General features: G+C 40.1%; 1 protein-coding gene across 1 annotated transcript in view; it reads left to right on the top strand.

Annotated features, from left to right (window-relative positions):
- The window catches only part of DSTYK (dual serine/threonine and tyrosine protein kinase), an 89,846-nt gene that overhangs the window by 48,046 nt on the left and 14,361 nt on the right, over positions 1 to 27,439 (top strand). Inside the window, exons 5-12 of the mRNA XM_036755529.1 lie at positions 3,606 to 3,994; positions 20,747 to 21,425; positions 22,424 to 22,656; positions 23,087 to 23,170; positions 24,072 to 24,248; positions 25,493 to 25,622; positions 25,977 to 26,133; positions 26,542 to 26,674. Of these exons, the coding sequence (XP_036611424.1) occupies positions 3,606 to 3,994; positions 20,747 to 21,425; positions 22,424 to 22,656; positions 23,087 to 23,170; positions 24,072 to 24,248; positions 25,493 to 25,622; positions 25,977 to 26,133; positions 26,542 to 26,674 (1,982 nt within the window). The remainder of the gene's footprint in view (positions 1 to 3,605; positions 3,995 to 20,746; positions 21,426 to 22,423; positions 22,657 to 23,086; positions 23,171 to 24,071; positions 24,249 to 25,492; positions 25,623 to 25,976; positions 26,134 to 26,541; positions 26,675 to 27,439) is intronic.

The following is a 27,439-nucleotide window of genomic DNA, read 5'->3' as shown; positions in this document are numbered from 1 at the left end:
GCACTGAACTTGGAGTTAGCAAGTCTTGAATTCAGATCTAGCCTCAGACATTTACTGGTTGTGTGTGACCCTGGGGAGGTCACCACGCTGCTGTCTGCCTCAGTTTTCTCATCTGTAAAATGGGGATAATAACAACATCTACTGGCCAGGATTGTTGTGAAGATAAAAAGAGATATTTGTAAAGCGCTTTACAAACCTTAAAGTACTATATAATGTTAGTTATTATTATTATGTTTAGGGGGAAAAAGTCTAAAGCCTGGTTTTTCTCTCTGAATTTTTGTTTTTTTTTTCCTCTGTGGTAACAGTAGAGATACAATTTAATTGCTTTGACAGCCTTTGAAGAGACGTCTAAGCTTTTACAAACATAAGGAAACTTTGAGAAGATTTAGCCTACCTCTCTCATTTTATACATGAAGAATTTGAGGTCCATTTATAGATACTGGACTGAGGGACTGGGATGAGGGCTTTTTTAGCTTCCTATTCTCTTGTTTGGAGGACCACAGTTGTGCTCCACTAGCAGGGGAGGTTGGTGGAAAACATTTGGGAGTTGGCAGTGTTAACTGGCCCCTAAGAAGTCATGCTGTTACCTTCTGGCAGTACCATATGCAGATGCTGTTGTATTAATTATAAAGGAAACCTGATTAACTTGGAAGTTCTTTAACTGTCTATAAAGCAGCTGTTCCAGGTCAGAAACAGGTTTTGTTCTTCCCTCCCACTGCCAGCCTGAAGATTTTAAATTGTACCTGAAGTTTTTTTTTTTAAATGAATAGGAAGACTTCTTTATTTAATTCAGCAGTCCTTTGGTCTTTAGTTCTAGTGGGTCCGAAAGGATCCTTGGTAGTATAAATTTTTAGATAACTTACGAAGTCATTCAAGCCAATAGTGAAAAATCTCTATTTTGTTTGACCTTTGACCACAGAAGCTCCTAAGGGGGAGCTCCGTCTCCATGCCTCTGCCTAATTTTCTTATGGTCAAGAGCTTTAAAAAAGCCAGGTGAGAGAAGCAAAGAGATTGAGTACTCAGGGAGAAAACCACTCAGCAAGTTAGCTATGGCCTACTTATTGTGATGTTCTCTTGACTTCCTCCAGTGAATACTCTCATTGCTTATAAAAATCTCACTAAATTAAAAAATAATACAAATAAAAATGGAAGTTTCCTTATTAGTGGTCTCTGGTCTGATTTCTCAGTGTGTTTCTTTACAGTGGATAAGTATTTCAGTATCAGGAATTGGGATGGTAGTTGGGATGGTAGAGGCCAGATGAATAAAACAGGCGTGTCTGCTGTGGTTTTGGCAGATGGGCTGTGTTTTTCTGCCTTCCCCATATACTGGTCACCGCCTCAGAGTATTTTAGGCCTCTCCCTGCTGATCCAGAGCAGTGGCATAGTTCTAGTTGGTGTTGGTTTCTTAACTGCTCTCTACTCAGTAATCACAGATCTCAGTTTTAAGCCTGTACTTTTCAGCACTGGGACATGGAATCTTAAGTTGAAAGGGACCCTGTAGGTCATCTGTTTCTCATTAGAGGTCAGTTAGGGTGTGAGTAAGAATCCTAGACACAGGCTATTCATTAGAGGAGGTCTGGGAAAAAAAAGATTAGGTGAATTAGGGGAGTGCTGAAAGCCTAATGGGTTCCTTGTTGGCTCAGGCTGAGGCTTTTGTTGTATTTAAAATTCTGCAAGACAAGTAAGGGGTCAGTATTTTCCTGCCCTTATTCATACTTCATTTTGAAATGAAAAATGTGTTTAGGAGGACTGTCTCTTTTAGATTTTGCCACTCATTTGGCCGCTTCAAAGTGTGTCTTCCTCTGTCTTGTTGTGTATAAGACTTTTTTTGGCCACAAGCAGGTTCTGACCCAAGTGGTTTCCATCTGCACTTGCAAAGTGAATACAAGAATAAGTAGGCCTGTGTCCTTTGCCCTCAAGTTTTAAAGAAAGAGACCATAACTTGTCATTGTGTTTTGCCCACCTTGCACAGAGTAGGCATTAGTAAATGTGTTTTTGTCTTCCAGAGAACTTTCCACTGGGGTAGTGAGCATTGCCTGATTTTCTTAGTCAAGCTACTCTTCTCTGGCATTTTCATTTCTACCATTGCTGATGAAATTCTAATCAGGTTGATTTGTTTATGAAAATGAAGGGAAGGGGCTTGAAGGAATACTATGGGGAGGCTTCCCCTGCCAAAGATGAGAACAGATTTATTGAAGGCGTTGCTTTGGTTTTGTGCTTCTCATATCAGTGCAGAATTATGTGAGGGAGAAGGAGGTATGGGGATCAGCCAGAAGTACTTCAGAGCCAGGCTGGTTCATTTGGAAGTGTGACACCATATATGAGCCAAACTTTCCTCCAACTACACTGTACTAAGTGAACAGCTTGGTATTTGTCCAATACTACAGCACAGGCCTGACGCTCCCAGATGGAGCGCCCTGTGAGTGAGCACTGCCCCTGAATCTCAGTTTGGATGAGTGCATTGGGGGCGGGGTCTTGCATCTCTAGAACTGTACTTTTTGTGTATCTAAAGGCCCGGAGGTTTGTGTTCGCCTGGTGGCCCTTGTCCTGACCAGCCTGACTAGTGTGGCAGTAGTGGGAATGGGGAGAGGGCTAGAACCAGACATCAACCCAGAGCTAAAGGCAGGCTACCTGTGCTGGCTTTCACAAAATGGCCCCCACTTGCTTTGGTTTAACAAAGTGCTTTAGGAAGGTTTTTCCTCTGCCCTTCTGGTGTTTGAACCTATTTGGGAAGCAAAACAGCCATCTTGAGAACAGTGATTGTTTAGAGAGAATGGTGACAGAGAAGAAGAGTTTTTGTTTTGTTTTTAAAGAGATTGGAGAGAAAGTTCACATCTTCTAGATATGGCTGGATTCTATTTTGCAAGGCATTGCCCTCTTGTTCTCATTCAGTCTTACTAGCTTTGAACTGAAGCAATATAATCTCATGAAACTGGTATTGATTTTTAACTGGTCTCTTTTTGATTGTAGAAGGGGCTAACAGCTGTGTCGTCATAATTGCATGACCGGGAGAGAACTGGGAAAGCCTCCAGAGCTTATTTTTTACTAAAATTTATCCTCATTTAAATGCATAGGATTGTATGCATATGCATTTACATACATATGTATAAATCTATCATATAAATGGTGACAATAGCATAAACTTTTCAGAAATAAAGAAATTCATAAAGGATGTATACGTACATTGGATTTTCCCTTTTGGATAGGTAGGTGATTTTCTCATTGTTGGACTTGAATTCTACTTGGAAGTTTGCATGTTCTAGCCAGCTTTGTTTTCTTGAGAAGCTGGGTTCTGTTGACTCTGTATTTGTTTATAAATTAATTTTTGTGGCACACTTTCTAGACTGTCCATCTATATGAGAAGAGATGGGTGGGTTAGCTTACTGTTACTTTACCCTGGATAGAAATCACAGATTATGATCAGGGATAAAAATCCTATGAAGTGTTCCTGGAATCCCTTTGAAAGTTATTTTAATAGGCCAGGCTATTTTTCTGATGATTTTTAAAATTGACAAAGCCCTACTGGTTTCTCGTTTTAAACCCTGGCATCCTAATGGAATCTCTGTTTCTTTCTCCCTCCATGTTCTTTCCTTGTTGAACCCTAGGGCACCTGAGCTGTATTTCCTTCCCACCTCGTGAAGAAGAGTACCTCCAGTTAATGGTGAACTGCCTTCCCTGTATCTTCATCTTGGGCCAGGACTGTAATGCAAAGTGTCAGCTGCTGAACATGTTACTGGGGGAGCGGATACTGCCCACCACCAAGCAGGGCAGTGAGGACAGCTGTAAGCGACGGCGCCTCCACTTCACTAATGGGAATCAGACTCGGGTCAGCCTGGCGCTGCCCGGCCAGTACGAACTAGTGCACCCTCTGGCCTCCCACCAGGGCAAGTGGGAAACCATTCCTGAGGAGGACTTGGAGGTCCATGAGGACAGTGAGGACCCTGCCCACATCTTGGCAGAATTGGAGGTGACAATGCACCATGTTTTAATACAGGTACAAAATACTCACACACACACACACACACACACACACACACACACACACCACACTCCCCCTTTCCCTACAACCAGCCTTATGTATCTACTTTCTTTTTGCTTTAACATTTTACATTTTTTATATCAGCTTCATTTCCAAATATATCCCTCCCCCTTCTCTTATGCAGCAAAATATCTCTTGTAACAAAAAAGTGAAAAAAAAAGAGGGCGGAACAAAAGGAGTTGAGCAAATGTAAACAATATATCAGTGGAGTCTGACACATACTGCCCCTGCTTTTAGTAGACTGGAAGGTAATGCTGTTTCTTTAATGCTAAAATGTATTGTGAGTTCTCAAAGACAGCTGTCGGAAGTCGAGGGGAATGTGACCTAGTGAACAGAGGAGAGTTAAATGAGTAGGGGACCTTGCTTCTGTTTCTGACTTCAGTATTGCTGCTCTGCTAGAAGACCTTATGTGAGCTCCTTAGCCCTTCTATGTTTGTATTCCCTCCACTTTGAAATGAAGAGAATGATGTTGACCTCTTTTTTGGGAAACTTTGGAGGAGCACTTGTAATCAGAGTTGTTGTTTTCTGAAGAAAAAGAAGTTAAATTTATCCTTAGCTCCCTTTCTAGAAAGAGAGAGAAGAGAGGGTGATATTGTTAATTAGAACAATTAATTAGAGCTTAAGATTGGAGCAGAAGTTTGGAAGTTTTTCCTTGGAAGCAGCCATCAGTTACTCATCAATTACCTAAGTTTGACATACCCTCTTCCTTAGAAGGTGCTTAGGTCTGAGGATAGACTTTATATAGTTATGAGGTAAGGGTGGGGCTGGCTTGATAGAGGGATCCCTAGCAATTCAATTAAATTCAGCAGTCATTTATTAAGTGCCAATTAGATGTGAGGCAGAATGAAAACTGACCCAAATCCCTGCTCACAAGGTGCGTATCTTCAGATGCTTTAGACAAGTAAAATACAATGTAGTATGTGATGGGGCAGTAGAGGGAGCACTTCAGCATAAGTAACAGATCTTGTGCAGCTGGATGAGGCCAACTGGCTTCTGAAAGGGGCACAAATCCTCATCTGCTGTAGCTTAGTCTCCAAGAGTTGCCAAGTCCATTTGGGCTAGTTTTTGCCTATCCCTGGTGTATTTTAAATACTCAGGTCAATATAACAGATAAGGGATTGACTATGGTGGTTTAACAAAGTGCAGATTGCTGCCAGTACAACTTGAGTTTCTGTTTCTTCTTTCCTTCCGGGCTTGATCAAGTCACCAGACTCTTGATCTTTATGCCTTGTCTCTGTTGCTTCATGTGGTTTGTCAGATCTTCTTTAGTATTTTTTTCCTTTCATTTGCATTTATTTTTTTCTCCTCCACTGATTAAAAGGGGGAAAAAAACCCCTTGTAATAAATATGCATAGTCAAGCAAAACAAATTTCTGAATTGGTCATGTCCACAAATGTATGTCTCTTTTGCATCTCTGCCTGTCAAGAGGTGGGGAAGCATAGCTCATCATCAGTCCTCTGGAACTGTGGTTCATCATTGATCAAAATTCTTCAGTTATTCAAAGTTGTTTGTCTTTACATTGTTGTTATTGTATAAATTATTGTCCTGGTTCTGCTCACTTCACTGTGTCAGTTTATACAAGTTTTCCAGGTTTCCCCGAACCCATCCCTTTCATAATTTTTTATGGCAGAATATTGTAGTATTCCAGTATATTCATGTACCATAACAACAATAATGATAGCTAGCATTTCTACAGTTCTTTAAAGTTTGCATCGTGCTTTGCATTTTTTATTTCATTTGATCCTTACCACACCTCTGTGAGGTAAGTGCTGCTGTCCTTTTTTTGCAGATGAGGAAATTGAGGCTGAGAGAGTAAGTGACTTGCCTAGGCTCAGTAAGCATCTGAAGGAAGATTTGAATTCAGATCTTCCTGACTCTGAGTCCAGGACTTTTTCCATTACACCACCTAGTTGCCATTCCCCAGTTGATGGGCACCTCATGAAACTTTTTGCACCAAGTGCTCCTCTGGACCCTGCTTTGTTCTTCTCAGCTATTGATGTGGAAGACACCAGGGTTCTGAGAGTGCATTCCCTTGTTTGCTGTTCAGTCAGTTGTTCAAGTTGGGCTATCTAAAGCCCTCAAATATGTGTGCATCTTTAGGGTCCCTTCCTCCCCTCAACCCCCCGGGATGAAGGATGGCTCCTAATCATTCTGTCCATTGTTCGGATGCCAGCCTAAATTAGACCAGTCTCTGAAGTTCAGCCCTCTTGCACATTTCTTATGGTAGTGCCAGAGATCTCTTTGTTTGCTCCAAACAGCCCCTCCAGTTGATTTGGAAAGGGTGGCAAATCAAGGAAACATTTGCTTAAAGGAAGACAATATTGAATAAAGGGAAATGGGATGTTTGTTTTGAATTGTCAGGTTATCAAAGCAGAATTTGCCTCCCCCCTCATCCTCTCATACAATGTCATTCTTCTAATGCCTCACTTTAAAGTCTTCATGGATTAACAGTAAATGGTTTATTCTAGACTCAGTCACGTGGCTAATTTCAACAGTTTCCTTGCAGCTAATACATTTGAATATTTTGTTATATTTGTTGATGGTTACTAGGTTTATAATAAAATTTTAACAATAATTTTTTTAAGATAGCTCCAGCTAAATTTAATTCAGAACATTTACTGAATACCCACTACATACTTGGCACTTTAGTAGACAGCTAGAAATAACAAGCTGTTGAAATTAACCGTGTGAGTCTAAATAAACTGGTTATAACTGTATATGAAATCTTCAAAATAAGACAGAAAAATGACCAAATAAACTGAGAAAGCAAGGAGTATTGTATCATTAAAGAAACTCCAAACTTGGGGAATTTAACAAGTGCTTCAAGCAACTCTGAAACCAGTTACCGATTTGCATTGGTAGAAGGAGTTTCCTCACTGAGACTTCCCCACATTAATGAAATCACAGGCCTGGACCAAAAGAAAACTTACTAAAGAAACAACGAACAGCTCACACACAGCTCACAACACAGTTGTGTTGTATTTTGTTTCAAATCTATCTGCAGTTTAACTGGGACTTCTTACTGCAAAGTTCTACACCAGAAGGACATTGCCAAGCCAGGGGGATTTGAAACCTTGGCTAGTGCTTGTTATCAGCAGGGTCAGACAACACTGCAGCTGGTCCCAACTTGGACTGTTCATACCACATTCATCAATTACATCCTGGTCTGCTAAGGCACTTCTCTACTTGCATAACGCTTTCTTAGAGGCTATATTTTGTTCCTTTTCTCATTCTCTCTTCTTATTTAAAAGAATGAAACCTTCTTTTTCCCCCACTGCTTTCTATCTGCTGAACCTTCTTCCTCTCTATGAGACTATTTCCTTTCATAGTGTGGTTTAAAGTTAGAACTGCTTGAGTTTAAGTCTTGGCTCTGCCATTTACTTGAGCAGGTCACTTAAATTCTACCTGCCTCTGTTTCCTTATCTGTAAAATGAGGGTAATAACTGTACTGCTACTTCACAGGGTTATTTTTGAGGAAAGTACTTTGCAAACTGTGAAGCACTATAGAAATGTGCTGTGGTGTTGGTATTATGGCTATTAGGAGAGCATAAAAGGAGGAGGACTAGAGAGTTGAAGCAGAGATGATATTTGCTTGTGTAACTCGGATTTTTTCCAAGCCATTAGTTGGTATTCTATGATCATTTCTGTGGCAGGCTTAGTTGTTGTTTTGAGCATTTTGTCTTCTTTTGCTACTAACCAATTTATTGGAAGCAGGTGTTTCCCGACTCCTTGTTGTCAGGCTGCTAAGCTGACTTGGCTGTGAATTTAAGGTACAAGGTGGGGCATACCAGGATATATTTTTTTAAATTTTTAAAAATTTCATTTATTTATTTTTTGCCAGTATATTTTAAGTGGACTAATGTTCCTAAGCAAAAATGTTAGAAAGACTCTATTTAGCAAATTAATTTAAATTCCTGTTTACATGAATACTTCTATCTCTAATTATATGATTGTTTGAAATAAAATTTTCTCTCCTTTAATGTCTCTCAATGAAATTGTAATTTTGCATTTCCCAGAAGTCTTTTCACTCACTAATGCCTGTCATTGTTTCACTACAAGAGCTTACTTAAATTAACAATTGGTTATACTTTGTGGAAGAGTTATAAACACACTCTCATTGTATTTTTTTTCCCTTGCTAGGAAATTAGTTTCTCTGTTTGTCTTACTTTGGTAGCTTTTAGCCCACTGCTAAATAAGCCTAGGAGGGTTCTAATGTAATCTCTAGTTGAAGAGTAAATGGGGGTAGGATTGGAGTTAGGAATGAGGAGGCTATAGTGTAAAGGGATGTTCTGTCTGGAGAAAAGAAGATTTTTGGAAGTTTGTTGTCTTCTGTAGGGCTGGTATATGGAAGAAGGACTTCTTGACTCCACAGTGCAGAATAGGGACATTGGATGAAAATTACAAGGAAACAAGTTTCAGCTCAATGTAAGGAAGCTTTTCCTACAATATGGGTTATCCCAACATGGAGTGAACTGCCTCTGGAAGCAGTGAGTACCCAGTCACAGATGTTCAGGCATGGGCTGTGCTGGACTATCACTCTGTAAGGATATCATAAAAGGGATTATGCTTTTAGGTAGATTTTTCACTAGGTCACTACTAAGAATCTTTCTAGCTTAGAAAGCAAGGGATTCTAGAGGGTACCCATAGCAAAAAAAGATTTTGGAGGAGGAATAGGAGTAGGAAGAGGATATAGAGTTAAGGCTAAGAAGGACCATTACAAGAAAAAAAAAGGTGGAGAGATATATATGGGAGAGAGGAGAAAAGAAAAATATTCAGAAAATATACTTAATGTAACCTTGACTATGAGGTAAAAGGAAAGGAGAAAAATTAGAGATGTATTAAAGAGATAGAGAAGTTCAAGCATAGGCTAAATTATAGATTCTTGGAAAGCAGGCACTTGTCTTCTCTGTTTTTGTATTTCCTTCCTTTCTTCCTTCCTCCCTTCCTTTCTCCCTTCCTTGCCTCCCTTCCTTCCTCCCTCCCTCTTCCCTCCTATATATTACATTATATATAGTATAGTATAGTATTCTTAGTCAAACCTCTCATTAAATTGAGGGTCTATAGGATTGAGAGTGGAGTAGTTTTTTTGCTTCACCACAATATTACATTGTTTTTTTTGCTAAATGTTAGTAACACAGTACCACCTCAAGAAAAGAATAAGTTTTCCTTACAGGCAAAAGCAATGAGATTAAAATTTTAGCCTTCAGTGTTAAGGGTAATTCCTCTGAAAGATAATATAAGAGATTTCAAACAACCCAGACCTTCTTGTATGTCCCATCTCCCCTTGCTGCCTCTCTCTTCCTTTTACGTTTCTTTTCCTCTCATAAATCCTAGGTTCATACCATTCTACACCAACTTTCTTTTCACCTTTTCCTTGGGGCTGGGTCAGTTGAATAGTAGGTAGTTGCCAGAATCTTGTTTCGCAGTTGAGTGTGCTTTTAGTCTGCAGAAGCAGTGTTCTTAGGGTGTTAAAGGTGCTGTTTTCTCTTTGACTTCCTTTCCTGATTGCTGGCCCCTAAATGGGAGAGACCAAAGAGAACGGAGCCATGTTTCATTGGCATGTACTTTGCGGTCATTGTGGCCAACATAAAACTTTTACATAGATTGCTTTTAAAGAGGTCATAAGAAGTAATTTTCCCCAGTGTCTCTCTCCCATTCCCATGTCTGACAACCCACATTCTTTGAAACATCTCTCTTTTTCAAATTTGAAGCTTACTTACATTTTTTCTCTCATCCTTTTCTCAGAATAATGAATGAATGAGTGAATAAAGCATTTATTAAGCACTTACTATGTGCACAGCACATAGAAAGTGCCTGCCTTCAAGTCTGAGCTGAAAGTCACATGGAAAAGGTCCCCTGGTTCTTAAAGTGCTGTGGACTTGGTGATGTCAGGATGGAGAATAGTGATGATGATAGCAGTAGGAAACATTCATATAGAGCTTTAAGTTTGCAGAGTGCTTTACCTGAGTTGGAGCATTGGATCTTCACAGCAACCCTGTGAAATAGTTGCTGTTATTGCTCCCACTTTACAAATGGGAAGCTGAGCCTCGCAGAGCTTAACTAACTTGCTTCAGGGTTATACAGCTAGGAAGTATCTGAGGCAGAATTCAAACTCAGGTCTTCTGGACTTCAAGTCTACCACTTGATGAACTATGCTGCCTAGGTCTTCATGGTTCACGGGATCTTTTTTTTTTATAATAAAGATTTTTTTTTATAATTAAGATTTTTTATTTTTAGTTTACAACATAAACTTCCACATAACTTTGAGTTCCAGATTTTCTTCCCCCCCATGCCCTCCCTCCCCAAGATGGCATGGAATCTGATATATCTTCTACATATAACTTCACATTGAACTTATTTACACAATAGTCAAATTATAAAGAGGAATTATGACCAATGGAATGAATCGTGAGAGAGAAGAAACAAAACCAAAACAAAAAAAAAAACAAAAGAGAAAAAAAAAGGGGAAAAAAAAAGGCAAGCATAAAGTGTGCCTCAGTCTGCATTCAGACTCCATAGTTCTTTCTCTGGACGTAGATAGCATTCTCCATCATGAGTCCTTTGGAGTTGTCTTTGCACCTTGTATTGCTGAGAAGAGCGAAGTCTATCAGGGTTAGTCATCATAGAATCAATATGTCTGCGGTTGTGTGTAATGCTCTCCTGGTTCTGTTTTCCTCGCTCAACATTATATCATGTAGGTTTTTCCAGGTTATTATGAAGTCCGTATCATCCCTATTTCTTATAGCACAGATAGTATTCCATTACCTTCATACACCACAACTTGTTCAGCCATTCCCCAATTGATGGGCATCCCCTTGATTTCCAATTTTTTGCTACTACAAAAAGAGCCACTATAAATATTTTTGTACATATGGGTCCTTTTCCCACTTGTGTGATCTCTTTGGGATACAACCCTAGAAGTGGTATTGCTGGGTCAAAGGGTATGAACATTTTTATAGCCTTTTGGGCATAGTTCTAAATTGCTCTCCAGAATGGCTGGATCAGTTCACAACTCCACCAGCAATGTAACAACATTCCAATTTTCCCACATCCTGTCCAGCATTTATCATTTTCCTGTTTTGTCATTTTAGCCAATCTGACAGGAGAGATGTCGTATCTAAGAGTTGTTTTGATTTGCATTTCTCTAATCAGTAGTGATTTCGAGCATTTTTTCATATGCCTATAGACATCTTTAATTTCTTCCTCTGAAAACTGCCTGTTCATATCCTTTGACCATTTCTCAATTGGGGAATGACTTGTATTCCTATAAATTTGGCTCAGTTCCCTGTATATTTTAGAGATGGGGTCTTTATCAGAGATACTAGTTGTAAAGATTTTCTCTCAATTTTCTGCTTACCTCCTAATCTTTGTTGCATTGGCTTTTTTTATACAAAAACATTTCAATTTAACATAATAAAAATTATGTATTTTGCATTTTGTAATGCTCTCTATCTCTTGTTGTGTCATGAATTCTTTGCTTTTCCTTAAATATGATAGGTAAACTACCTTGCTCTCCCAAATTGCTTATAGTATCAGCTTTTATTCCTAAATCATGAACCCATTTTGATTTTATTTTGGTATATGGTATAAGATATTGGTCTATGCCCAGTTTCTGCCCTACCATTTTCCAATTTTCCCAGCAGTTTTTGTGAAATAGTGAATTCTTAGCCCAGAAGCTGTATTCTTTGGGTTTATCAAAGAGTAGATTGCTATAGTCATTGACTACTGCATCTTGTGTTCCTATCCTATTCCACTGATCCATGACTCTGTTTCTTAGCCAGTATCAGGTAGTTTTGATGACTGCTGCTTTATAGTACAGTTTGATATCTAGTATGGCTAGGTCACCTTCCCTAGCATTTCTTTTCATTAATTCCCTAGATATTCTAGACCTCTTGTTCTTCCAGATGAATTTTGTTATTATTTTATCCAGTTCTGTAAAATAATTTTTTGGTAGTTCTATTGGTATGGCACTGAATAGATAGATTAATTATGGTAAAATTGTCATTTTTATTACATTAGCTCAGCCTAACCATGAGCAACAGATATTTTTCCATTTATTTAGATCTGACTTTATTCACGTAAAAAGTGTTTCATAATTATGTTTATATAGGTCCTGGGTTTGTCTTGGCAGATAGACTCCCAAATATTTTATAGTGTCTACAGTAACTTTGAATGGAATTTCTCTTTCTGTCTCTTGCTTTTGCGCTTTGTTAGTAATGTGTAGGAATGCTGAGGATTTATGTGGGTTTATTTTATATCCTGCAACTTTGCCAAAGTTGTTTATTATTTCAAGTAGTTTTTTACTTGATTCTCTAAGTAAATCATCATATCATCTGCAAAAAGTGATAATTTAGTTTCTTCTTTGCCTATTCTAATTCCTTCAACTTCTTTTTCTTCTCTTATTGCTACAGCTAACATTTCTAGTACCAAATTGAATAGTAGGGGTGATAATGGACATCCTTGTTTCACCCCTGATCTTATTGGGAATGCCTCTAGCTTATCCCCATTACAAATAATGCTTGTTGATGGTTTTAGATAGATGCTATTTATAATTTTAAGGAAGGCTCCGTTTATTCCTATGCTTTCTAGTGTTTTTAATAGGAATGGTTATTGTATTTTGTCAAAGGCTTTTTCTGCATCTATTAAGATGATCATATGGTTTTTGCTAGTTTTGTTGTTGATATGATCAGTTATGCTGATAGTTTTTCTAATATTGAACCAGCCTTGCATTCCTGGAATAAATCCTACCTGATCATAGTGTATTATTCTCATGATAAGTGGCTGCAGTCTTTTTGCTAATATTTTATTTAAAATTTTTGCATCGATATTCATTGGGCATATTGGTCTATAATTTTCTTTCTCTGTTTTGACTCTTCCTGGTTTAGGTATTAGTACCATAATTGTGTCGTAAAAAGAATTTGGTAGTACTCCTTCACCTATTTTCCCAAATAGTCTATAAAGTATAGGAATTAATTGTTCTTTAAATGTTTGATAAAATTCACATGTCAAACCATCTGGCCCTGGAGATTTTTTCCTAGGGAGGAGTTCATTGATGGCTTGCTCAATTTCTTTTTCTGAGATGGGGTTTTTTAGGAATTTTACTTCCTCTTCTGTTACCAGGGGCAATTTATATTTTTGTAGCTATTCATCCATATCCATAAGGTTGTCAAATTTATGGGCATACAACTGGGCAAAATAATTCCTAATTATTGTTTTAATTTCCTGTTCATTGGAGGTGAATTCACCCTTTTCATTTTTGATACTGGTTATTTGATTTTCTTCTTTCTTTTTTTTAAATCAAATTGGCCAAAGGTTTATCAATTTTATTGGCTTTTTCATAAAACCAGCTCTTTGTTTTATTTATTAATTCAATAGTTTTCTTAATTTCAATTTTATTAATCTCTCCTTTGATTTTCAGTATTTCTAATTTGGTATTTAATTGGGGATTTTCAGTTTGTTCTTTTTCTAGCTTTTTCAGTTGCATGCCCAATTCATTGATCTCCTTTTTCTCTATTTTATTCATGTAAGCATTTAGAGATATAAAACTTCCCCTAAGAACTGCTTTTGCTGCATCCCATAAGTTTTGGTATTTTGTCTCATTATTGTCATTTTCTTGAATGAAGTTATTAATTGTTTCTATGATTTGTTCTTTGGCCCACTCATTCTTTAGAATTAGATTATTGACTTTCCAATTAGTTTTTAGCTTATTTTTCCATGGTTCTTTATGACAAATAATTTTTATTGCATTGTGATCTGAAAAGGATGCTTTGACTACTTCTGCCTTTTTTGCAGTGTATTGTGAGGTTTTTATGCCCTAGTACATGGTCACTTTTTGAGTATGTGCCATGTACCGCTGAGAAAAAAGTATATTCCTTTTTATCCCCATTCAGTTTTCTCCAGAGGTCTATCATATCTGCCTTTTCTAAAATTCTGTTCACCTCCTTAACTTCTTTCTTGTTTATTTTGAGGTTAGATTTATCTAGTTCGGAGAGGGGGAGGTTGAGGTCTCCCATTATTATAGTTTTGCTGTCTATTTTTTCCTGTAACTCCCTTAACCTCTTCTCTAAGAATTTGCATGCCATACCATTTGGTTATGTTAAACAATGATATTGCTTCATTGTTCAGGGTGCCTTTTAGCAAGATGTAGTGTCCTTCCTTATCTCTTTTAATTAGATCTATCTTTACTTTTGTTTTGTCTGAGATTAGGATTGCTACCCCTGCTTTTTTTACTTTAGCTGAAGCACAATATATTTTACTCCAGCCTTTTACCTTTATCATGTGTGTATCCCCCTGTTTCAAATGTGTTTCTTGTAAACAGCATATTGTAGGATTATGGTTTTTAATCCATTCTGCTATCTGCTTCCGTTTTATGGGAGAGTTCATCCCATTCACATTCACAGTTATGATTTCTATCTCTGTGTCTTTTTCTCCATCCTATTTCTCCCATTTATGCTTTTATTTCTCCATTTCCCCTTCCACTTCTCAACAAAGTTTTGCTTTTGACCACTGCTTCCTCAGTTTGCCCTCCCTTTTGATTCCCCTCCCTTATCTTCCCGTTTTCCACTTGCTACTTTTTCCCTCCCTTCTGACCACCCCCCTCCCTTTTTTTCCCCCTTTCACCTCCTACTGCCTGTAGGATAAGTTAAATTTCTATACTTATCAGGGTATGTTATTCCCTTTTTGAACCAAATCCGATGAGAGTAAAGCTCATACTGCTCTTCTCCCTCCCTTCTTTTCCTCTCCTATAAAGTGTTTTTGTGCCTCTTCATTTCATTTAATTTACCCTTTTCTACTACCTTCTTATCTCTTCTCCCAGAACCCTCCCTTTACATCTCTTAATTATGGTTTTTATCCTTACATCAGTTATTTTATACAGACATCCACAGTCTATGTGTATCCCTTTCAATTATCATAACTGTACTATTCTCAAGATTGACATATATATGTGTGTGTGTATATATATATATATATATATATATATATAACATATATAAGATGATATAATCCTACATAAAGATGTAAATAATTTGCCCTTATTGATTAATAAGGTTTGTGGGGGGTTTTTCCCCCTGTTTACCTTTTTATGTCTCTCTCGAGTTTTGTGTATGAAGATCAAATTTTCCCTTGAGTTCTGGCCTTTTCATCAGGAAGGTCTGGAATTCCCTTATTTCGTTGAATGTCCATCTCCTTGCCTGAAAAATTATGCTCAGTCTTGCTGGGTAGTTGATCCTTGGTTGTAGTCCCAGCTCCTTTGCCCTTCAGAATATCATATTCCAATTTCTCCTGTCATTTAATGTAGAAGCTGAGAGATCCTGTGTGATCCTGACTATAGTTCCACAATATTTGAATTGTTTCTTTTTGGCTGCTTACAGTATTTTCTCATTGACTTTGTAATTCTGAAATTGGCTATAATATTTCTTGGAGTTTTCAATTTGGGGTCTCTTTCAGGGGGTGATCGGTGGATTCTTTCAATGACTATTTTACCCTCTGGTTCTAGGACCTCTGGGTAGTTATCTTTGATAATTTCCTCGAACATACTGTCAAGGCTTTTTTTCTCATCGTGGATTTCCGGTAGACCAACATTTCTTAGATTGTCTCTCCTGGATCTGTTTTCCAGGACAGTTGTTTTTCCAATCGGGTATTTCACATTTTCTTCTATTTTTTCATTCTTTACATTTTGTTTTACTACTTCTTGATGCCTCATAGAGTCATTAGTTTCCACTTGCTCAATTCTAATTTTTAATGTGTTGCTGTCTTCATTTTGCTTTTGAGTCTCCTTTTCTATTTGATTGATTTTACCTTTCAGGATGTCATTTTCTCTATTTAGATTCTGAATCTCCATAGCCATTTCGCTGATCTTATTTCTTAAAGACTTGATTTCATCAGTGTTTTTTTTTTCCATTTTTTCTTTTACCTCCCTAATTTGGTTTTTAAAATCCTCCTTTAGCTCTTCCAGTAATGCTTTTTGGCCTTGAGACCAGTTCTCATTCCCTTTTGAGGTATCAGATGAGGGTATAGTGTCAATGATATACTCTTCCAAATTGGTATTTTGATCATCCCTGTCTCCATAAAATGAATCAATGGTCCTCAGTTTTTTTGTGTTCTTCATCTTGGTTAGCTTTTTCCTGGCCTTGCAGTGGATCTCTGTCCCAGGTTTCTCGTTCTGGGGATTGTGGGTCTATTTACTGGCTTTGTGTATTATAGCCTTCAGTTTCCTGAGGTGTGGGGGAGGGATCTGGCTGCCTGAATTTTCCTTTTCCCCTGGGGCTGCTCTCCAGCACTGTTGCTCTTCAGCAATGGTCTCAGCTGCTTGTTGTCTGTGTTGGTGTCTGCACTTCCCCTGGGGGTGCAGGGGTACGTCTGGGCTCCTGGTGTTGACCCCTGCTGGCTCTGCCTCTCTGGGACTCAGGAACTCCCACTGCTTGGCCACTGAAGCCCCACTTCTTTCTCCTCTATTCCAGCGTTTTTCCCGAGGAATTCTCTGGGTGGGGGGGGGGGGAGGGAGGGATTAGAGCTGTTTATGGCCATTATGTCTCCTGGAAGTTCAGGAAGGCCCTGTTTCAATTCTTTGGTCTGCAAGCCTCAGGAGTAGATGTCTCACAGTCAGAGGTGTTGTGCTGCCACCTCTCTTCACTTTGACAGACTCCGGTCCTGTGTTGGCAGGCCTGGGGATCTCCGCAGGTTTCAGGTGCCCAGCTTTCTCCTAGCCTGTCTCAGTGGTTGGTTTCTGCAGCTGCTTCCACTTTGGTGCTGTCTGCTGCAGCTCTGCATGCCGAGCGTTCTCCCAGCCTACAGATCCGTCCCGTCAATCTTTCGGACTCTCTTGGCTTGGAAATTTGCCCCACTAAGGCTGCTAGTGGCTTCTAACTCTCTCAGATCTGCTCAGATTCACTTTTTTAGGGGAATCTGACAGAACTTGTGAGAGAGCTCCAGGAAGACGCTGTTTTCACATGGCCATCTTCGCTCTGCCTATCTACTGGATCTTATAACTCATAAAGGGTCATTTTTCAGTGATGGAAAATAGAGGAACAACTTTCTGTACTATTGTGGGTGTCCATTGTTTTTTTAAGCAACTAGCATAAAGAATACTGTGTAATCCTCTGCCCTCAAACATGATTGTTACCTTTGCTATTAATTAACTATAGAGCAGAACATAAAAAAGATATCATTCTTTCAAATAACTGATATTGATGAGGTTTGTCCAGCACCTTTGCATTTGGGTGTTACCAACATCTCTCTGCTTACACGATAACCCTCTTGCTTTTTGTAAAGTGCTGAGTACTTGAGGTAGAAATTATGTCCCCTTTTACAAGTCTCACTTGTGTCCCACTTTCTGTGTTGACTTTTCCCATCCCAGAGAGAAAAACTAGTTGCCAGTTTTTTGTTGGCTTTGAGTTGTTTTACATAGATCTTGGTATCCTATGGAGCATATTAGGTGGAGGAAGCCCCCATTGGGGAGTTTTCCGTGGTAATCCTCCCAGGGAGGATTTGTATTAGGAAATGCACACCATTTTTGGGAACGGTCATGGAAAGAATCAGACTGGTCAGCTATAACAGTAAGATCTAGCAAGAGTCAAAAGTGTTTTTCTTAAGAGGCTCACAGTTTGCAGATATAGGAGCAATAATTAAGTGGTGAGGGTAATTTATAGGAATGAAACAGGTGGTTTTTCTTATAATTAAAAATAAATATCAGTGACCACCACTTCACTTTGTACCTCTAGCAGGTGAAAAGTATGAGGAGAGTCAGGGTAGAAGGAAGTGAGAAGTGAGATTGAGAGAGAGACCAGGTAAGAAACTGTTCAGGGCCAAGTTGTGCCGAGGCAACATTACTTCAGAAATATTTAGAATTCTAAAGCATCTGCCACCTTAGTATGAGTCAGTGGGTATCTTCTGTTTAACCTTATCAGCTAGCATAATTGCCCTCAGTTACAGTATGTCAGGTGTCCTAGACAGAACATATGATTGGGGTCCTATAAAAGCTGGTGCTTAAAAAAAAAAAGCAAGACATACACACAAGTCATTTTTTCTTGTTGTTAAAAATGTCCAATTTCACATTTCTCTTTTCTTCTCTTCCCCTTCAAAAAAGGTAAATTTTGAAATTTTCTGAATGGTATTTGGCTCATTACAGAATTTTTCAATCCTGCCAACAAAATTTATAGTTCCATAGCAGTTCCAGTAGCCTGGGAATTGATTTTATCCATGGGATTAGGAAGGAGAATTTTAAGAGCAATCTTTTCAGGAATTTGTAATAACTGTGAATGAGGATTATAAAACAACCTTATGACACTCTGAAAATTCTTTTTCTCTGACCAGGCTAAGGGTAAAATCCCTTACTTAGTCCTGCTTTGTTTCATTGTTTGGGCAAGGTGCAAATACCAATTTCAGATAAAGAGGGATCTTCTGAATTGATGGGATATGAGTCAGTCTACATATTCTGCTTGGAAAGTGGTTTAAGATTAATAGTAAAGAAAGGCCTTAAGGTCACATTCCTTTCTCATCTTGGCCATCACACAGTCTCGTACCTCTCTGGCTTACTTCTAACTGTATTAATTATTATTTTTCACTCCCTGTCTCCTGGAGACAGCTCTGGCTTCCCCTTTTGTTTACAGCCATTGGCATGAGTCATCCCTTCATGGTGAATATTGCAGAATCACATATCCCATTCCAGTCTAATTTGTATATTTGCCAATTCTATGCCAGCAGCAAGCCTTGTTTTTTGACTCTCATCATGGTCAGAGTAGACAAACTTCAATAAGTTAATCAAGGGACTAGGGAGGTGAGAAGGGAATTAAATAACATAACTCTTCCTATACCTTTTATTACATACAGGATGTGTTTTAGGAGGCCTATCAACCTGTACCAAATGTATTAGCCTGGGGGTCTTCTGGGGAATCTGGAAATTCCTCTGGACTCATTTTGTGATGAATTTGCACATATGTGGGCATTGAATTAATTTGTTTGAAGAACCTTTATTTGGAAAATAAAATTTCTGGTTCTGGTTTACATACACACATATAGTATCTATCTATCTATCTATCTATCTATCTATCTATCTATCTATCTATCTATCTCTTAAGAGAAGTCTGTAGAAACCTAGAAATTTGGCTTTTTTATTTTTTAAAAATCATCTCCCCTTTTTCACCTCCACGTTTACCCCAGAAAATATCCCAATTCAACTCCTATGTGGAAATTAATTTTGATTTGGAAACTTACATGGTTTCTTCCCAGGGCATTTGTGCACTCGCCCTTTCTTACTATCATTTGAATTTCTTTCACTGAAGTGAATTAGGCACTCTGATATATGATTCAGGGTGATGAAAATGGATTTGCACAAAACAGAAGGGAGTGGTGTCAAATCTTTTAAGCAGAATAGTTCTAGTGCATTTTATGGCGTAAATGGGCCAGCCAATCTCATCTTGGCACGGTAGCCTTGGGTGGAGAGTAGGTGGATTTGTACAGTTTGGCCTTAGATTCCAAACACTGAGATTGCTAGAGCACATTTCAGCCTAAGGGAACTTAGACAAAATGGCCAGCTGAATAAAATCACCAATTTGCGAACTGAAATAAATTTGTTTGGAGCCTCTTTGGGGTGAACAGGAGGCTAAGAACTAAAGGGTCTGTGTGGGATGAGAAAGATTGTAAAAACTCCAAAGTACCTGCTACATGGAAAGAAGAATGAATGAAAGCAACAGTCTGGTATTTTTCCATCCTTCTTATCAGTTTAGAAAAGAAGCACAGACCGAGGATAGAGGCTCATTTAGGGGGTAGAGGGATAGGAGATTGAGTGTTCTATAAGCCTTCATTAAAAATATTTACTGCTCAAATGAAGTAAGGAAGGGATACAATAACTGTCTGAAAGAGAGTGAATGTTTGTCTTTGGAAATCCACTTTTATTTGATATCCAGATATCTGGTAACTGCTAGGGATGTGAAGTTTGGACAGACTAACGCTCAGTTCATTTTAGACATTGTATAATAAACAAGGTTGCAAATCTTAGAAACCTCATGAGCATATGTGTGGGCACCACATGCAGTTGTATGTACAATATAATACCCCCAGTTAATGCTCCAGAGCTGAAACTTGCCGTAGGCAAGGGCATTGGAAGAATCCCAGGAACTTCAGTCCACTCTGAAGGAGATAGAACACCTGGGATGTCAGGTGCTTAGAGATGCTAGCAAGAGGAAGAGAATCTGAGCCACCCAAGTTGGTCCTCAAAACTTTAGAAGCCCCATTCATCTTTCTGCTTGGCATCTCAGAGTCATCTCAGAGTAAAAATAAGGAGTTTGGGTTGAAGCAACTGAAGTTTGAGGTTACCTGTAAACTTCTATGAGAGGTCTTAACTTTCATAATGAATGCCACGATCAGTCTGCCTAAGTTTTTACTCTCCTACCAGCTTAGTTTATTTCTCATCCTATCGTTTGTGCAGTCTTTCCTTCTTCCTCATTTGGTGCCCAAGGCATTAGTGGTAGCTTTAAGTAGGCAGGGGAAGTAGAGAAATGCTGTCTTAGCCTCAAATGACCAAAGAGGCCTCCTCCCTTTCATCCTAGCTTTTTTTTGTTGTTATTTAAACTTTATTCATGTGAATGGATACCTAAATGGGCTGTCCCAAGAACTGAGCATACATTTAGGGCAGCCAGATTCTGGCTTCAGTTTAGGAGCACAATTGGGAATAGAGTGGTGTTGATTTGGTGCCCTTCCACTTTCCAGGAAGTGGACGTTGTGGTTGTGCCGTGCCGAGGATTCCAACCCCCAGTGGATACTCTAGGTGAGTTAGTGAATGGTGTCCTGCCTGTGGTGATCTTTGCCATCAACAAGGATGCACTCTCAGAAGGAGATGAGGAAGAACTGAGAGATATCCGGGAACGGCTTTCTCTGCCTATATTCTTTTTCAAAGTGCCGAAGCTGGGCTCCGAGCTGATTTCCCCCAACTCTTCCCCCAAGAAAAGAATGGAGACTGAAAGATCATCACTTCATCGACAGTTAGTTGATCTGAACTACCTGAATGATAGTCACCATAACTGTGGGACTCCTGGCCTAAATGCCAAAGTTCAGAGCATGTTGGTGGAACAGAGTGATAAGCTAAAACAGTTGAACACATTCACTCATCAGGTGCTACAAACGCACCTTGTAGATGCAGCCACATTTCTGAACCTGGTACACTGCCGATGCCTGGATATCTTTATCAACCAGGCCTTTGACATGCAGCGGGACCTGCAGATTACTCCAAAGCGGCTTGAGTACACTCGAAAGAAGGAAAATGAGTTGTATGAATCACTGATGAACATTGCCAACCGCAAGCAGGAGGAGATGAAGGATATGATTGTGGAGACTCTCAATATCATGAAGGAAGAACTTCTGGAAGATGCTGCCAGCATGGAATTCAAAGGTAGGTTTCTCAGTGATTGCCAGGGAACTCTGTAGGAGGCTGGGTATACTAGATCTTCTGACCCTTTTCTTGAATTTGTAGGAACTGAGCATATAAATTTGTTTTGTTTTGTTATTTTGGAGAGGGGAAGGCGGGGCAATTGGGGTTAAGTGACTTGCCCAAGGTCACACAGCAAGTAAATGTGTCAAGTGTCTGAGGCCACATTTGAACTCAGGTCCTCCTGACTCCAGGGCTAGTGCTCTACTCACTGTGCCACCTAGCTGCCCCAAGCATATAAATTTGTAGAGCCAAAAGGAATCACTAGGTCAACTTTTCCTTCCCCCTGCTTTCAGGGATCCTGCATTAAATAATCTAGCAAGATGAAAATGTTTGCCTCCTGAAAGGTCTCTCCAGAAAGTTCCATAACTATGTGTAGTCAGACATTTGTCTGAGTATTGAGAAATTCTTCTTAACATCTAGCCTTAATTTGTAGGTATAAATCTGTTTTTTGCTTGTTTAGTCAGTCCCCAGTAGAAATGGGTCTATTGTTCAAAGAGATGCTGCACCTAAACTTATGGAGTGTAGGTCAGCAGGCTAGGTTTCCTATAAGACTCTTCAGAGACAGGTAAAGGAGTGACTCTGATGAATTGCCATCTTGGAGGAGGTGCTGAGGCATGGTTGGGGTTGTAGGAAGGAAGGCTAAGGTAACTAAAAGTAGTGTTCTAAATATTAACCCCCTCTCTTATCAAGATTCTGTCTCCTTTATGCCCTCTATACAAAGAGCATTGAGTAAATGGTGTGCAGTAGGAGGGTATATGATGTACCCAATTTCATGGCCTCTAGTTATATCAATAGTCTTCATGCTTCATGCCTGGAGTTGTTCTGTTTACCACCCAGGTGTTTCTGTAGCCAGTGTCAGTGTACGTTTTTTGGAACTTCTGATGTAGGCGCCCCTTCTATTCAATATTCGGTTGCTTCTCTCCCATCTGCTGACTAGCTCCCATCCTTACCTCTCTTAGATGTCATCATCCCTGAGAATGGGGAGCCAGTGGGCACCAGAGAGATCAAATGCTGCATCCGTCAGATTCAGGAACTTATCATCTCTCAGCTTAACCAGGCTGTGGCCAATAAGCTGATCAGCTCAGTGGACTACCTTCGTGAGAGCTTTGTGGGAACCCTGGAACGGTGTCTGCAGAGTCTGGAAAAGTCCCAAGATGTTTCAGTCCATATTACTAGTAACTATCTCAAACAGGTACCTAAAAGATTGATTTTTAAAAAGAAAGATTGGTGACAAATGAAACAGCATTCACACCTAACTCCCAAACTTATAGCTACGAGCTTTCTTTTATCCAGTCTATTTTCCCAGAATGACTAACACCTGCAGCTTGAGTGGCATTTTTTTCCCCCATCCATCTGTCTACCGCCTAGGGGAGGTGTTTATAAGCTTTAAAATGGCAGAAAGGTAGAAAGAGGGATGAGGAAGAAGCCCTGAGGCTGTCAAACCCTAATGTGAGATTACCGGTTTTTGAATATTGGAGCATTGACCTTGCTCTTATTAAGTTGGCATAAAGGACAAACTTGAGGACCCTGAGGCTAGGGCATTCTCTTGAAGCAAGTATCTTTTTCTGAAACAGACACTTCATTCAGGGCACGGTGACTTGGCAGTCTGTGTTGTCTTTCAGATCTTAAATGCTGCCTATCACGTTGAAGTTACATTTCACTCAGGGTCAACAGTAACCAGGATGCTGTGGGAGCAGATCAAACAGGTACGGGTGACTGACTGGATCACAGGAGCATAGACTTAAAGTTGGAACTTACAGGTCATGTGGGTCAAAACCCCTTACTTAACAGGTAAGGAAACTAAGGCCCAAAGCGGGTAAATGATCTGCCCAAATTCAAACCAGGGATTCAAACCAGGGATCATTTTATTCCAAATCCAACTTGTTTTTTAGTCATTATTCAATCGTGTCTCTTCTGACTCTTCGTGACCCCATTTGGGGTTTTCTTGGCAAAGATAATGGAGAGATTTGCCATCTCCTTCTCCAGCTCATTTTACAGATGAGGAAACTGTGGCAAACAGGGTTAAGTGACTTGCCTAGGGTCACATAGCTAGGAAGTGTCTGAGGCCAGGTTTGAACCCAGGAAGATGAGTCTTCACACTCCAGGTGTGGCATTCTCTCCACTGTACCACCTAAATGATATCCACCAGAGGACTTAGAGGAGTCTTTGCTGGCCCAGATCTCCAGGATCTTTCTCTGATCAAGGCAGCCACAGACCTCTGCTCTTCTGTACTGGATCTTCCTTTCCCAACCAACTGAATATTTTTCTTGCCTGGGCTCTGTTGTGTCACCTGAGACAGTGGATGTAGTCTCTGCTATAGAACTTAGGCTGACTCCAGAGTGATGCTTCATTAGCCACACCTCATACTTGATGGTACTGAATGGATTTTTCCTGGGACTTATGATCCTGGAGGCTAAACTCTTATGTTCCCTTAAGATTCCCTCTTGGTTGGTATCCCCAATTTTGGTCCTACCTGTTCTTTATTGTAAGGATTAGAGTCCCAAACCTGATACGATTTCTCATTTTTGGTGCCTCCTTTTATTGGCATTGAGTCTTGTAGCTTCTGTATATTATTTGTTCTTGATCTCACTGCTTTTGTCTTGACAGATTATCCAGCGAATCACATGGGTAAGTCCGCCTGCTATTACTCCAGAATGGAAGAGGAAGGTGGCCCAAGATGCCATTGAGAGTCTTAGTGCCTCCAAGCTGGCCAAGAGCATTTGCAGCCAGTTCCGGACCCGGCTTAACAGCTCTCATGAGGCATTTGCAGCCTCCCTTCGGCAGGTGGGCCTATGGAAGAGGTGATGCATTTGTTTCAGAGAGAGTGATGCCTCTGTTTGTCAGTCTGTATTGACTCGACTTTGTTCTACTTGGAAATTTGTTATCTGTTTACTTTTTTTGTGTTTTTTTTTTTGGTAAAGGGGAAGGCAGGGCAACTGGGGTTAAGTGTTATCTGTTTACTTTTAAATTATATAAATGTGTTCTATTGATTCCCTTTATAAAATATTACTCTTGCTTCCTAATAACTTTCCTAGCCCTTCAACAGAACCTTTTCTTGTAATAAAAACATACAGTTAAGCAAAACAAGTCAACTCAATGGCTATTTATGATAGCCTATGCCTCATTTTGTACCTATCACTTGTCATCTCTTAGCCAAGAGGCAGGAAGTATGCTTCTGTCCTCTGAAGTCATGAGTAGTCTATTTATTTTCTACATATTTATTTGTTTAAACCTAGTTCATGGGGAGGGAGAAACTCCAATGATGTCCCCTGTTTCACAGAGTGAGCAACAGAAAAGTCAAGATGGGAGACAGGACCATGTCCGAGTTATAAAGCATTCTAGGTGCTGTGTCATAGAAGGAGCATAGATTTCGAGCTAGAAAAGACCTTAGAGATCATTTAGTCCAATCCCTTTGTTTTGAAGATGTGGAAGGAAGAAATGAAGGAGTGAAGAAAGAAAACAAACATTTACTAAGTCCCTACTAAGTGTCAGGCACCGTGTTGTTGAGTGCTTTACAAATATTATCTCATTTGATCCTCACAACCATCTTGGGAGGTACGCGCTATCATTCCCATCTTATACATGAGGAAACAGACACACAGAGGCTAAGTGATTTGCCCAGGGTTCCAAAGCTAGTAAATATCTGAGACTGCAACTGAACTTAGGGCTTCCTGACTCCAGGTCCAGTGTTCTGTCCAGTGTCCCACCAGCTGCCTCAGATACTAGGGAGAGCGAGGAGTAGGGTGGTAGGTTTAGAGCTAGAGGAGACCTATGATGACCCCTGTTTTACATATGAGGAAACACAGAAAGGAAAGTGAGTGTTCCAAAGTCACACAGGTATCAGAGTCAGGTTTTAAACAAAGGTCCTTAGACACTCAGTCTAACCCAGGAGCCAGATGTCCTGGCTTGTCACAGCTTTGTAGCATCTTCTTGTTCTCTCAGGAGGGGAGGGGGGTTATGATTGGAGTTGTCTTTAATCAGACTTCTAGGCAGGCAGGATAGTCATGTCTTTCCTGTTTACTCTCTAGTTGGAAGCTGGTCATTCAGGCCGGCTAGAGAAAACTGAAGACCTGTGGCTGAAGGTTCGGAAAGATCATGCCCCACGCTTGGCCCGTCTTTCCCTGGAGAGCCGCTCCCTGCAGGATGTCTTGTTGCATCGTGAGTCTCTGTCATTTCCCCTGAGCAGGGTAGAAGAAGGGGCTGGATACCAGCTAATTCTGTTTTAACCCTGGTGAAAATACCAATCCCAGCGAGCTCTAGAAATTCTTTTCCATCCTTGTGAATCTGTGTAAGCCATTAATTCATTTTTAAACTACTGAAGTTCCTCATTTGGACCTGCCATTTGTACAGTTCAGACAGCACCAACATATATCAACTAAACCAGATAAATCACTTCCAAAGGTCTTGGAATGACACCAGTTATGTTTCCCTTATAGATATAGTTCTTCACTAAGTAGGCACCCAGAGAGAGCTCATTGAGCCCTAGCCATCCTTTGTCTCTGTGCCTTGTAGGTAAACCTAAATTGGGCCAGGAGCTAGGCCGGGGACAGTATGGTGTGGTGTACCTGTGTGACAACTGGGGAGGCCATTTCCCCTGTGCCCTGAAGTCAGTTGTCCCTCCAGATGAGAAGCACTGGAATGATTTGGCATTGGAATTTCATTATATGAGGTGGGTCATGGTTCCATCTATCTGGGCAAGGAGGCATCAAAGCAGCCAGAGGGCTGGCCTGGCTTAAGTTCTCTACCCCAAGTATAGGAGATGTCTGCTGGTGTCCTTTCTCTGCATTTCTCAGTGCTGGCTTGTTGTGGATCAGTGCTTAAAACTGGACTCCCTCCAAGGCCAAGGCTGCTTTGGCAGCCTAACCCCCTTCCTGTTCCAATTTCCTTTCCCTATCTTTCTGTGTTACCTTCCTCCCTGGTCACAGAAGCTCAGATACTTTAAGGTTCCTGGCCTGGGAAGTGGATCAGATTTCTGTCCTCTGGCCTAATCTAGAGGTCCTTTCTTCCCTGAGTCCTGGCATGCCTTATAGGAATGGGGCATGTGGTTTGCAGCCCAGACCCCTCTCCCTCCTACCAGGTCTCTGCCCAAGCATGAGCGTCTGGTGGATCTTCACGGTTCTGTCATCGACTACAACTACGGCGGCGGCTCCAGTATTGCGGTGCTGCTCATCATGGAGCGGCTACACCGGGACCTTTACACAGGGCTGAAGGTGAGGGCAGGGAGATAACACAGGACAGCCTGACTACTAAATTTATAGCTCTACTTACTCTTCTTCTCTTCCTTCTCAGAGCTTCCAGGTTTTCACAGAATATTATTAGTTTCCTTGATTCCCTTGTTGCTTGATTCCAAGCGACCTTCTTGGATATTTTGATCTCAGAGACGGTTCCTTGCTATGGGGTATATTTAGTATATTGAGACTACTGTCATCTATAATTTTAACTTTCCATGGTGGTATTGAAGTCCAGACTCCTAAGTGTAATGCACAGGCTTCTCATAACTCTCCTGCTTCTGAGGTTCTTAGTGTGTAGGTGAGTGGCTCTTTGTTCAGTCAGGAAACATTTATTGAGCTCCTACTGTGTATAAAAAACTTTGCTTTTTGTTTACCATCTGGCTTTCACCCACATAACTCTTCTAAATGTACTTTCCCAAAGGATACTAGTAAATCCCTAATCACCCTGTCCCATTACTTGTTCTTGAACTGCTAATGAGCCTTTTCTTTTTGACCCTCTCTCCCTCGGCTGCCTCATCTCTCTTTATACTCTCTTTGTGGATTTCTCATAGCTTTAGCCGTGCATTTCTGCAGATGATTCTCAGATCTTTATCTTCAGCCCCGGCAGCTCTCCTGAGCTCTTGTCCCAGTTTTCTAATTGTCTGCAGGACATTTCCACCTAGATATGTATCTGGTACTTTGTACTTAAGCCCAAGACTGACATCATTATCTTCCCTCTCAAAACCAACTCCTCCTCAACTGCTA

The sequence above is a fragment of the Trichosurus vulpecula genome, chromosome 4, assembly GCF_011100635.1.
Source record: "Trichosurus vulpecula isolate mTriVul1 chromosome 4, mTriVul1.pri, whole genome shotgun sequence".
NCBI lineage: Eukaryota > Metazoa > Chordata > Mammalia > Diprotodontia > Phalangeridae > Trichosurus > Trichosurus vulpecula.
The sequence above is the reverse complement of the archived record's forward strand: the minus strand, read 5'-3'. Positions and strand labels throughout refer to the sequence as shown.